The 14,216-nt window shown below is 46.2% G+C and overlaps 1 protein-coding gene across 1 annotated transcript in view; it reads left to right on the forward strand.

Moving 5' to 3' along the window:
• Window positions 1–2,076: 2,076 nt before the first annotated feature.
• The window catches only part of cadps2 (Ca++-dependent secretion activator 2), a 131,299-nt gene continuing 119,159 nt past the window's right edge, over window positions 2,077–14,216 (forward strand). The window contains exon 1 of the mRNA XM_078282866.1: window positions 2,077–2,409. Within this exon, the coding sequence (XP_078138992.1) occupies window positions 2,107–2,409 (303 nt within the window). The 5' untranslated portion in view covers window positions 2,077–2,106. The remainder of the gene's footprint in view (window positions 2,410–14,216) is intronic.

The raw sequence follows: 14,216 nt of genomic DNA on the forward strand, positions 1-14,216 counted from the left end.
CAGAAGTCGACCCGCAGCCTTCCAATATCCAATTTGAGTTCGAGGTTCCAATTTCTTCTCTTTTTCTTGTAGAACCTTTATTTGACTTTCATTCACTTCCACACAGTCTCACCTGGCAGCTAGTAAACCGCAGGGTGACAGGTAGGAATATCTGGCGCTGCGACCACAGCTGTTGAGAGATGGAGGCTCCCTCTCCCCACCCGGGTTCTCCCGGTCCATCCTGGGATTTGAACCAGCAACCTTCCATCACAAACCTGCTTCTCTGTCTTTACCCTGAGCAGCTTGGCCTCCTGGGGGTTGAAGCTGGGAGTTTTCTGGAGGAAGAGCGTGGAGATCACAGAACTTGAATGGACAAAAATGGTCATTCCCCTTCAAATCAACGTTCCTGGACGGTCGGAGCGGCGGCCATCTTGCTGTGACCCGTCGGACTAGCTTCTGTATAAAGCGACTCACAGCAAGTCACTGAGCTGAGAGGTTTTACAGCAAGAACCAAAGCAGCTTCTCTGTCTCCTTGCTGCCATGGATTGCTAACATGCTAATGTTGACTAGAAGAGCTAGAGAGAGAAGTACAGTCTGTGATGAAGCTACGTTAGCCTCGTCGCTAACGTTAGCTTCCAGTTGAGTTCTGACAGTTTGCTAACAGACTCGTCTGCTCAGTTCTCACAGTGAGACAGACTTTACACCTTAATGTCCAGACTTGTGTTGTCACCATAGCAACTAACACTTACAATTCCATAATCACCATTTTATCCTGAACTAGCCAAATTCCCATGACAAACAGTGGAAGAACCGTTCTATCCATTCAAGTTCTGTGGTGGAGATCCTCTTCCTCAGCCCCTCCTGATTGGTCTCCTTCACCCCTCACATCGTTAGCTCCGCCTCCCTGTCAATCAACTCCACGATGTCCCGGGCCAGCTAACAGTCGCACTCCTGTCCCATGAGGATGAGGATGGTTATCCCACCAGTTGCAGAGTGAAACAGTAATGGCGGTGTAATCCTGAGATTAAGCATTAAGTACAAATACACTGACAAAGGATCGCTCTAAGTCCGCTAAGCACCTTCCCTGTAAGCTGTGTAACATCCGTATTATCCCAGTCATTTGTCAGGTTTGGGTTTAAATGGTAATTACTGCAGAGCCGTGATTAGATTCAGAAGATACTTTGGGTCAGAACAGCAGCACCTTACTCAACACAGACAATAACCTCAATAGATAATTTTCTATTGGTATATAAATCTCTGTAGAGCAGAAAAAGGTTATTTTAGTATTACTCAATTAAAGATGGCCACAAGCCGGTAGCTAACTAAATTCAAAGCACAGACTCGTAAAGAGAAGAGATGAGAGAACACGGAGAAACCAGAACTGTGTCAGTGTTTCTGCCCCAGGACCAGGTTTCCATCCTGTGTAATTACAGAGGCGTCCCAGACTGAACCACACATAAAACCTGTTTTCATTCCACCAGGCCTCATAAATAGGAAATTATTATAAGAGAAGTATAGCCAGTTTGGTCACTTTCTTGATTTATACATAGTTCATCAAATGCCGTTTATCAGCTTAGCGGTTTATGACTTTTAATACAGTTTTACTTTCATTCACTTACATTGTTTCATTCACATTTCAGTCATTGAAGTGACTTTAATATCCAGATGAGCTGACAGTGAGTGAGCAGGCGGGGGTTCAGTGTTTTGCTCATGGACACTTCAGCAGGACAGACGGCTGCTGCTGGACACATTGGCTTCTCTAGGGATCAGACCTGTGATCTTCTGGTTGCAGGACAGTCTCTCTAACCTGTACAACCCGTACCGGTCTCCTCTGTTACAGTTTGTGTGTGTTGTGTTCGTGTGGGGGGGGTGTTCAGGGTCTCTTTCTGAAGGACTGATAGGACAGGGTGAAGCAGACTAAGACTGAAACGTTTTAATATCGGACCGAGCCTCTGCTTTAGTGTGAGACGAGAGAACAAGGCGTTGCCGAGGGAAACCCCAGACTCTCTGAATCTGTCAAATGCTAAAAACGTAAATGGGTCCAGAAGGTTTTCAGGTTTTCCTGGCTGATGATTGTCTGATGTTTCCTGTCCTCAGGGCTTCCTGAAGAGCGAGCGTGTGTCCAGGATGGTGCAGAGCGGCGGCTGCTCCGCCAGCGACTTCCGCGAGGTTTTCAAGAAGAACATCGAGCGGCGCGTCCGCAGCCTGCCGGAGATCGACGGCCTGAGCAAAGAGACGGTGCTGAGCTCCTGGATCGCCAAGTACGACGCCATCTCCCGGGGCGACGAGGACCTGCGGCGGCAGCCCCAGCGGCCGCACCTCAGCGCCGTGTCCGAGCTCATCCTCAGCAAGGAGCAGCTGTACGAGATGTTCCAGCAGATCCTGGGCATCCGCAAGTTCGAGCACCAGCTGCTGTACAACGCCTGCCAGGTGAGCACGCACACACACACACACACACACACACACACACACACACACACACACACACACACACACACACACACACACACACACACACATACAGACACTGTACACAAAATAATTGGAACACCAGCTTTCCAAAAGCTGCAGTTTTTTGTTTCTTAATCTGTTTATCTATGCTTTGATGCTTGTTTTGTGACTTTCATTTCATGTGCAACTTTTAGATTATGGCTCGGTTTTTTGATGCATGACAATCAATCATAATTGACTGGTAATCATATTATTATCAAATACACAAAACTAACAAACCCTTTGGTTCCCAGAGATGGGGGTTGTTCATGAACCTCTGTTCATATGAAAAACTGAACTAAAAAAAAATGAACTGTTTGTGACTCTTCATGTGCAAGTGTTGATTATGGCCCAATTATTATCATTTTTGTTGTTTTTTGTTGTTTAGTTGCTCACTCCATACTGAGCAGAGGTACAACTCCACTCTTCAAAGACTTTCTGTATTAGCTGAAGATTGTACTCAGTTATTATTGACATGATAGCAACATTTCATTCACAAATTAGTTGTCATGCTCATCATGCCCCTGACCAAGGCACTGGCAAAAGAACTGGAGTTGGTCCCCCTGCTCCTAGTGTGTGTACAGGATGGGTCAAATGCAGAGGACAAATTTCCCCACGTGGATAATAAAGTATACAAATACAAAAAATCAAAGAGCCGAGTCATAATCTAAAAGTTGCACATGAACTGAAAGCCACAAAACAGCGAAGACAAACAGATTCAGAACAGGCTGCAGGTTTTGCTGAACAAACATGTGACAGCTTCCTTATGTTTTATGGAAAAATAGTTTTGGCCAGTGAGTGTGTATTCAACACTTGAGGCTTTGGGGCAGCTCAGTGTTTAGAGACTGTCCTTCAGCTGGGAAACCCGAGTTCAAGTCCTGTGGCAGCAAACAGGAACTGAAGCTAATTCTACTGATTCACTCATGGTGAGTCTCTCAGGATAAGAGCATCAGCTAAATGCCCAAAATGTACTGTAAATATTCTGTAGCTGACCTGACCTCCGACCTCTCTAGAGCGGGACAAGAGAAACTTCTTCACACCTCACATGGATCAACACAAGACACACTACAGCACTGGACAATGAAATTTAAAAATTAAATTACTCCATTTGCAAATGCATTGAAAATTAACTAAATATTTGGGCTTTAATTAAAAAATCACCTTGGAAAATAAACGCGGACAGTATTGACAAGGCCCTCCACAGAGGAAACCCTCATTAGCATCGCAGGGTGACCGTCTCCGCCTCTCTAACACTGCTCAGTAATTAGAAGGTCATTGGATTTACATATGCAGACAGTGAGCAGCATCAAACAGGAGTGTGATGACGGAGGCCGCAGCATCGGACGGTAAATGACATGAAGTCAGCGTGTGGACCGAACAGACCCAGCAGCCTTCCTGATGTTCAGAGCGACACGGTGGGGATGAGAAGCAGGTTTTAGTAATTGTGTTTCCCCTCACATCGGTCTCATGGTGTGTGCAGTGAGTGTTGCGGGCTGGTCGGTTTACACAAAGACGTAATTGACAGGAACAGTAGATGGATTCGGCTCATTGTGCCGCCGCAGAGTGGAAGAGGCCATTACAGCAGAGTTAGCGTTCCTCCTGGACCCGCTGCCTGGTTCCTCTGCAGCCTGGAGAGAGAGAGAGAGAGAGAGAGAGACCGGGCGAGATGAGTTTGGGAGAGACTTACTTTGAAACCGCTGTGGTTTATTACCAGTGTTTTATTTCATACGTTTCTTGCATGCCATCAATTCCAAGCTCTGGCTGTTTTAACACTGGATTGGTTGCAGAGGGATTGTTAAGGAGATCCACCGTTGCAGTCTGGGATATGGAGCCAGTTCACACACATCAGGCTCGGGCCGTATCCAACATTTAATACTGAGATGCTGTCCTGCCCAAATATAGCGGGATACGATATTATCGCCGTTTGCCAGGTGGGGGCGGTTCATGTCATTAATGTCAAGTCTCAAGTCTAAATGTAGAACAGCAAGTCAAGGCAGAACAAATCAAGAGTCCAGTATCAATTTAATATCTTAAAGAAAACTAAATATCTAGGACTTTTCAATGCAATATGGTTTTAATAGGATAAAAACTTGGTAAGAGCATCATGAGTTTGATTTCTGTAATCAGTTTCAACTTCAATAAATTCAATCATTCCATACAAATTCAGAAAACAGAATTTAAATTCAGTCGTCTGCTGGAACAAATCTCATCACTTTCAATTTTTCGATACTGCGGAAAATATGTTTTGACCACCATGAATTTTGAGTTTGTCTAAATGGTTTTGAAAGGGTTGTAGGACTTTCTGATCCCATAAAGGAACATGGAGTCTTTCAGTTCACGGTAAAACATGAAAATCACCAAAGTTGGAGTTACAAGGTTTTCACTCGACAGCGACGATTCGATAGATCTGATAGGAAGCAGGAAGCCGGGTGAACAGGAGGAAGAGCGTCAGCAGCGGAGTGAGGAGCAGCAGGCGGGCGTCGTCTCTTCAACCGCTGTCAAACGAGTTCAGACCCCGTGTCCCGTCTCAGCATCCGCCTGCTGGAGTGTCCTGAGCAAGACTCCAGGGCTCTGTGGCTGACCTCTGACCTCTCTGTGGAGGGGGAAGAGGAAAGAGAGCCCCCCCCCCCACAGGTATAAAGCATCCTGTTATCCTTATTGAAGCAGTGCAGCCTGCGGTTCAGTCTTCTGGCGGAGCGGTCGGACTCTCGTTGTGTTCTCAGACTCGGTTGCCGGGCCAACGAGGGTCGAGACCTCAATCATCTGCGGTCCGGTGACTTCGGCCAATCACAGCTCTTTTTTTAAGTTGAATCTTAAAGGTCACAGGCTGAAGCAGAATGGATAATGAACAGCTGGAGAGGAGCTGAGGTCCTGCTGGTCCTCTGCAGTGTGGAGGAGACAGACAGGACTGAACCTGCTTGTGTTTTATCCTGCTTGTGTTTTATCCTGCTTGTGTTTTATCCTGCTTGTGTTTTATCCTGCTTGTGTTTTATCCTGCTTGTGTTTTATCCTGCTTGTGTTTTATCCTGCTGGTAGAAGCAAATAGGTGAGATTTACCACATCAGGACAATTTAGATAGATGAGAATTCAGTTCTATTATCACCCATGTAGGATGAAACAAACCATAACAAGTGTTTGCAAATGCTATTCAACCCAAATAGGACCAGATCAGATACATGGCTTGAAACTCCAGATAAACCAGAAATTCAGCCTCCAGCCCGCCTGCCCCTGGCCGGCTTCTTCCTCATCCTCATCCTCATCCTCATCCTCATCCTCATCCTCATCAGACCTTGGTACCTAGAGGCAGCAGCTTGAGAGGAGGAAAGGAAGAACATCACAGGAAAAAAAAAAACAGGAAAAGGAGACAAGAACACGTTACAACACGTCCGCCGCCACGTTGTCCGTCCCCTTAATATGGCGAATGTTGAGGTTGTCCGACTGATGGAACACAGACCAGCTCATTAACTGGTCCGCTGGTACGAGTTAAACTTCCTCACAGGCGTCTCAGTTCCCTGTTGATCTGTTTGAAGCGGCGCCGCCCCCAACAGCCACGTGACCAGCATCCACCCGGTGGACCCGGGACCAGGAGAGACTCCACATCAGAGACTTACTGACAAACAGATGACCAGACAAACACAACTCACCAAGACACGGCGCAACACTGTGCAACCACCCATAAAAGATGACACCCACACTGTCATCACCTTAGGTGCGGGAGGTGTCGGGAACAATGTTCTGCAACTCACTGCCAGCTCTGCAGGCTTTCTAGATTTGACAAGAGGCCAGTATACCTGCTCAGTCAAGTTGGTTGTAACTTTAGTAACCACAAATTTACAATGACCTGCAATTTCCAAAAGTTTTGTTTGTACAGCTGAACTCGGTGCAGGAGAGTCGTCACAGTCCGAATCCGGTTCGGTTTGTGTCAAAAGTCGGTCATGTCCGCACTGAGTTCAGCTGTAGGAGGATCTGAGTCCGGCTCCAAGAGAACTGTGGTCCGGTTCATCGGTGAGAACGCAGTCCGGACTCATCCAGGAAATAAAAACAACGAGCTCTTCTGCTGCGACCTGACGGAAATTAAATGTGTAAGTCTGTCCAGTAGTGATGAGCTCAGCTAACAGACGGCTGAATGATGCAAACAGGCCGATATCTACACACTAACCCTTCATATATCTGCTGCTTCTAAACCTTCTGCTGTCTGCAGCATGAAGCAGGCGAGGCTCTCAGGCTCAGAGTCGCTCTGCTCTGACTCCAAATCAACTAAATTATTCAAAGAACGCGAGGCGCTCACTCTTCTCCATTTGTGGCATTTTCACTGATAAAGTTCAGCGGACGGACTCACACTGATGACGAATTCTAACAACAACATATCCAAATATAAATGTCCAAATAAGTTTGATTCTCTCACTGCAACAGCTTTTGGACCTGGATCCTGGAACAAAACACACATCTATACATGTAGAAAACCCTGCAGAGGAAACGCTGCCACAGCCATCCTGAGTCTCCCCTGCTAATTATTTCCTCTGAGGATCGCTCCGTGCATAAATAGCTTCCATTTACAAATTACTTCACGGCCCATTGAGACATCATCCTCCTCGCCACGGTAACAACCAGAATTTGTCTGTTGCCGGGACAGATTCTATTATTGGCTCGCTTCATTAGAGGCCCGAACAGAAGAAGAAGAGGCTGAAGAAGAAAAGAAGAAGAAGTAGTAAGGAGAGAACGGCACCTAATGCTGATTTAGGCTCTCACTTGTGTTTCCAGTGTTTCTCAGAGTCTGAGTGTGTGTGTGTGTGTGTGTGTGTGTGTGTGTGTGTGTGTGTGAGGGAGAGATGGAGTGCATGTATGCGTGGATAATGAGGGGAGCGCTGGCTGCCTGTGTGAGTTTATCCAGTTTCTACATAGAGGCGTGCATCGAGTCACGCAGCCGTCCAGCGGAGTGCGGCCGGTGTTATTCCTGGATCCTCAGTGCGATCCGCGCTCTGCATACACACCCATTGATTAGGCCTCGCTCAGCTAATTGATCTGACAGCCTGCGTTAATGTGTGGAGGAGGAGGGAGAGAGTGGAGAGCAAACACATTTATCCCGGGCAGAGAGGGGAGAGAGGGCCAGGAGGCTGCAGGATGATTTGATTGATTTGATTTACTTTTTATTTTTAATTTAACCCTTTATCCATGGAGGGTCAACTGAGCATGTTTGCTCTTTTTCAGCTCCATCCTGCTTCACATTTACACAGTTCAACACATTCACACTGGGAGCTGACCGGTTCAACCAGTCTGATACTGGTGGCTCCTGAGCAGCTGCAGCGGAGCAGCTGGGGGTTAAAGACCTTGTTAGGCCTGGGCAGTAATTCAGTATTATGGTTATCGTCTTTCAGTGGAATCACATCTGATTCCACTGGTGATTTGAGATATTGTGACGCATGATAATAAGCACTTTTTTTTTCAACTGACAAAATGAGGCATGGTAGGATTAGAAAATGTCAGTTTTGTTTGACATCACACCTAACATTATCATTCGGTTCAATAGGATGAACATTAATTTGATTATTTAACATGTGATTTTGCAGACGTGAGCCATATCGTGATGTATATCGATATCGAAAACGAGACTAAGACGGACAGAATTATTGACGGATCCACCAGGCTTCCTCTGTTTGATCTTTGTTTCGGTCGGACCGTCGTCTCTGTGTTCGCCGCTAGTTTTTACAAAACAAACGTAGGAACGCCTCTGATTGGCTGAACGGACGCTGACGAATCCGTCCGTCCTGAAGAAGTTCAGCCGGTTGAACTTTCTGTCGTCAAAACGGATGGAAATCTGACAGGCGGAGCGTCTGATAACAGACAGCTGTCAGTGGAGATGAATTAAAAATAACTACAGACGGACAGACAGGCGGATCAGTTTGGTCCACCGCCAACCTTTTTTATATGAAGGACCCTAATTCAGTCCACATTACAGCCACAGACCCCCATTTGATGAGTTTTTTTTTTGAGAATATTTTTATTGTCAGATATGATTTTGTCCAGAACTCCATGACTGTACTGCAGGTAGAGAGATAACAGAGAAACTATGATCAGAACAGTCATTCTTCTACATTCTCTAACTGTGTTCACTTCTTGTAAATTAAATAATGGTGAAATGTAATAATTCATCAATTTGCTGGGGACCCCCTGGAACCCCCTCAAGGACCCCTGGTGGTCCCCGGAGCCCCCCCCCCCCCCCCCAAAACCTCTCTATTTCATGAAATGTATTCACTCAGGATAATGAAATCTGCTGAAAATCACCACAGCCCACCGCTGCTTCAGTTTTGACAGGAGGAAAATAGAAATTGCACGTTTAGAAGACAAAGAAATCTCACACCAAGAACAAGAAATTACTGAGAGTTTTATTTGCATGGGATTAGTATTATCGGAGGATCAGAGAGTACAGCAGGCGGTTATTACAGGTGATGTTCTGTGTGTGAACAGGAAGCCTCGCTCCTCTGAACACCTGAGCTGAGCGACCGCGAGCTGGAGGGAAGAGAGAGGAGGAGGAGGGATGAAGATACAAACCGCTGAGTGACGCATAGAAATACATTAGACTGATGGAAAAGATGGAGAGAGATAAAAATAGAAGCACAGACAGAACGATGGAGCTGAGGAGGGAGGGAGGGAGGGAAGGAGGGAGGGATGAAAAGGCCCAGGTGGTCTCAGCAGCTGCTCACAGGATGAAGAGCAGTGACAGCAGACCGTGTGTGTGTGTGTGTGTGTGTGTGTGTGTGTGCATGACCTGTACGTATGTGATTATGAATGTTAGTTTGAGTGAAGATATTTCTAGTTCCTCGTGTCAGTTGTGACTCGTCGTGACTCGGTGAAGACTCACCGCAGGAGGCTTCGCCGGGCGGACAAACGCCTCCGTTCGTTTTCAGTAAGAAGCGTCTGACTTTAAACCCGAGGCGGCAGGAAGTCGCGGCAGAACGTCCGCTGTGTAAATTCTCCCCCTTTGCCAAATATTAGTTCCTGTAGTTCCACCTTCTCATCACGGAGGAGAAGCCGATCATCACTGCGTTTGGTACTTAATGCGGTCCGATCACAAAACACGCTAAAACACATGTGACGCCCACAGCGGCCGGCCTCGCTACTTCCTGTCTGGCTCTACTTCCTGTTAGGCTGGTGTGTTCTACCAAAAATTCACCAAAGAGTTTTTAAGTCGTCCTTGTCTCTACAGGCTGTGATGACGGGACACGTACCGCCATGTTCATTTTTTTTGCCAAAATTGTTTGTAATGCGGCTCTTTATCACATCGACCATTTCAGCAACAAGCAGGAATAATTTCAAAGGATTTCTATCAAGAAACCAAAGAAAAAACTATGAATAATTTCTGGTATTTACTGTTGGACAGTAGTTCATTATGTTCTCAGTTACTGGCAGCAGGCGAGCCGAGGAGTTAGCAGGGTCGTCCTGTATATGAAAGGTCACAGGTTCAATCCCAGCAAGACATTTTTGTGGATTTTGGAAAAATGTGCGTTTCAAAAAGTTTGGTGTTTCCCTCGTCAGCGGCTTGTTCTCGCTCAGAGAAACTATCGAGCCAATCAGAGCCTTTGTGGGCGGGACTAAAGTTTGAACTGTTTTTTATTGGTGTTTCAGCAGAATAGATTTGTTGAAATCTCCTTAACCAACAGATTGTCTTTGCAAAGACGATATTTTAGTCAAAATGGACGACATTCTTGGTCAGTTGGTAAATGTCTGCTAACATGTAGAGGCTGACTGGCTGCAGCATCATGTGACTGAAGTGACGTCAGAGCAGCCGATACGTCAGTCACTAGTGATCAGTTCAGATACGTCGTCACTGTGATTGGTTCAGATACGTCGTCACTAGTGATCGGTTCAGATACATCGTCGCTAGTGATCGGTTCAGATACGTCGGTCACTGTGATTGGTTCAGATACGTCGTCACTAGTGATCGGTTCAGATACGTCGTCACTGTGATTGGTTCAGATACGTCGTCACTAGTGATCGGTTCAGATACGTCGTTCACTGTGATTGGTTCAGATACGTCGTCACTAATGATCGGTTCAGATACGTCGGTCACTAGTGATCGGTTCAGATATGTCGGTCACTAGTGATCGGTTCAGATACGTCGTCACTGTGATTGGTTCAGATACGTCGTCACTAGTGATCGGTTCAGATACGTCGTTCACTGTGATCGGTTCAGATACGTCGTTCACTGTGATTGGTTCAGATACGTCGTCACTAATGATCGGTTCAGATACGTCGGTCACTAGTGATCGGTTCAGATACGTCGGTCACTAGTGATCGGTTCAGATACGTCGTCACTAGTGATCGGTTCAGATACGTCGTCACTAGTGATCGGTTCAGATACGTCGGTCACTAGTGATCGGTTCAGATACGTCGTCACTAGTGATCGGTTCAGATACGTCGTCACTAGTGATCGGTTCAGATACGTCGGTCACTAGTGATCGGTTCAGATACGTCGTCACTAGTGATCGGTTCAGATACGTCGGTCACTAGTGATCGGTTCAGATACGTCGTCACTAGTGATCGGTTCAGATACGTCGGTCACTAGTGATCGGTTCAGATACGTCGGTCACTAGTGATCGGTTCAGATACGTCGTCACTAGTGATCGGTTCAGATACGTCGGTCACTAGTGATCGGTTCAGATACGTTGTCACTAGTGATCGGTTCAGATACGTTGTCACTAGTGATCGGTTCAGATACGTCGTCACTAGTGATCGGTTCAGATACGTCGTCACTAGTGATCAGTTTGGTTCAGAGTGGAACCAGATGGACGTTCAGTCTGAAGATCAGGATCAGACTTTTACTCTTTGGGTGAAAAAATTTAAGAATAATTTCAAAGGGCATCTTTCCTGGATTTACACTTTCACAGATACCTTGACAGCACACCCCCCCCCCCACCCCCCCACCCCCTCGCCCCTCCACACACACCCCATCCCATCTAATACTCATATCCTGGCTCGCGGGCACGGCGTCGGGCCTGTCGTCTCTCATTAGCGCCGGGAGCCAGAGGTGAGGGGGGAAGGGGGGGGGGGGGGGAGCTGGAGCAGGTGGGTCGACAGGAAGCACTAATAAATTAGCGGCAGCGGCGGCGGCGGATCAGCGCTCCGTCAGGAAGCTCCAGGCAGGAAGCTCCGGTCTGCGTCTCCGTCCTCTCTGTTTCTCTGTTTCCACCTTTCTGCTTTCTGATATCTTTCTCTTCTTCTCTGGTGTTTTTATCCTCTTGCTCTTGGCTTTTTGAAGCGACTCTCCCCGTCTGTCATCCTTTTTTTTTCTCCATCCTCCTTTCTGATTGTTGGTGATGTAACGGATGGCAGGGACGCCATTCAGTGTCTCTGTCTGTCAGTCCGTCTCTTCTGTCGTCTGATTGGTCAGATCAGCTGTCCGCTCAGCAGTTTGTAATAAACCAGCAGGTGAAACTACGAGCGGTTTGTTCCTCTGATGCTAAAACTGCTTCACACAAAGCAAACTGAAATATCTGAAGGTGAAAATGTTAATATGGCTGTAACAGGCATCAAGAGCTTCCTGTGTAGATTCCTGTGTGTTTAGGAAAGGCAAACTCTACACATATATTGCATGTAAAATGACATTAAAAAGAAAGAAAGAAAGATAAAATAGGTAAGTAAGGATGAAACACAGGAAAATAAAGGTGCCGAAAGTGGTTCTTTGGATTGATGCCATAGAACCATTTCTGGTTCCACAAAGAACCTGTCAGACCGAGGTTCTTTACAGAACCGTTTCTCCTCTCCTTTGTTCAGACTCCTGCGTTGTGTTTTTGTTTATCGGCCCTTCTATCGCCTCGTTTGCAACTGCACAATATAAACTATGGAGCGGTTTGGTTATTTTCCACATTAATGCCATCAGCCACCATCCAATAACTAAGAACTGAATTGAATTCTTAAATCTGTCTCTCTCTCTACTGCCGTCAATAAAGGCAAAAAAAAGTAGGGATGCATTACATTACATTACATTAAATTACATTACGTCATTCAGCAGACGCTTTTGTCCAAAGCGACTTTACAATAACTGCATTTTGTCAACAGTAGTGAAACCAACTGTGCATCACAGTCTTCAGCAGCTAAGCCTCGGATGCACCGATGCCAATACTGGTATCTGCTAAACTGGAATATCGGTATTAGAGATTTTACCGAAGACTAAAATGCGATACCAAAACCATGAGTAACATGTAAGAAATAAAAGCAAACTGTCTTGATTTTATGCATTTGTGGCACATAGAAGCCTGTATTTCTCAAATGGTGGAAAAACAAGGATTTTATCTCTTTATCTCTCTGATTTTGTCCGTTGACCCCAAACTAAGGAAGTAAGCCGCACTGTTCAGTAAAAGCAATGGATCGGATCGGTACTCGGTATCGGCCGATACTTAATTTTTCCTGCTCGTAATCGGTATCGGCATTGAAAAAGTGGTATCGGTGCATCCCTACAAAAAAGCCACAACAAAACAACACCTACTATAACATGTCTAGTCATTACTCCCAACTCTGCAGCCTGGACACAAACTGATGATTTAGTAAGAGGAAAGTTTTGAGTCTACTTGGAGTTCAGGGCAGCTGGACGTTTATTCCAGATGCCCTGAAACACATTTAATATTTTCACTACAGCAGAGGAGTTTACTGTGGCAGAGCGCTGCAGTGCCGCCGTCAGCTTCCTCTTTGAACCACGCTGAGCAGGAGCTGCACTTTCCTGTTTCTTCATGCTGCAAACCAGCAGCAGGATGGAATGGATTATCACTTCTGAATAAAGTGAATGTGTGGATGATTTTTCTCTCTGTGTGTTCTCCCATCATGCACATCCCATCCCTTCCTCTGTGCAACCTCCCCCTCAAACAGACAGATACACACACACACACACACACACAACAACATCTTCAGCAGCGGTATCATCCACAGTCCGCACCGCTCTGCTCAGACAGAAAGGCCAACTTAATCAAACCCTGAGTGATCTCAGCTCCCACTTCCTCCTGTGGAGATCGGAGTTCAGTCGCAGCTGTCAGACGCAGGTTTGACTTTAATGGAATATCTAAATATTACCTGCTCCGCTCCTCCAGGAAGGCTTTTAAAAGCAAAGTCTGTCGAACGCTGCTTCATTTAGTAGAGAGAAACAGCTGAATGCAAACAGCGAATGACGCACGCAGTCGAGGTCTTAAACCTGCAATCGGCGATATCAGACCTTCTAACCGATCCTGAACCTGATGTGTGCTGTGTGGAGATTTAACCGAGACATAATGATATAAACCAATATCCAGCTGTGTTGCTGTTTTCTCCTCTTTTCTAAAGCTTGTTGTCAAATGTAGATTCTGGAAGCGTCTTTGACCGGCCGCCAGACTCATAGGGATTTTAACTTTAGTGATAGCTGCCATATTACACAACAGAGAACGACCTTGAGCCTCCGAGATCAGAAAATGGTACTAAAGGTTGCTGTAACGATCCTCCGTCACCATTGTTTCAACCTCGTTAGTGTCAAATCGAGAGCGCAGTTCTTTCTGGGATGAGTAGTTCATTCACCCCCTAACGCCCAGATGTACACAGCCTTGTACCTTAGCCTTTATTTCCCATCCCGCTAGTTTTTTTCGACGCGGCTGATATTCGTTTGAACTAACGGGTCATTCCATAGCGGTTCAGGTCGTTCCACGTTTGGAACACTCTGAATGGCGAGTCATGTGACCATGTGTGTGCGAAAAATGAATGGGTTTTTTGCTCCCGGAACCGAGAAATAG

The sequence above is a fragment of the Centroberyx gerrardi genome, chromosome 4 (genome assembly GCF_048128805.1).
Source record: "Centroberyx gerrardi isolate f3 chromosome 4, fCenGer3.hap1.cur.20231027, whole genome shotgun sequence".
NCBI classification, from domain to species: Eukaryota; Metazoa; Chordata; class Actinopteri; order Beryciformes; family Berycidae; genus Centroberyx; species Centroberyx gerrardi.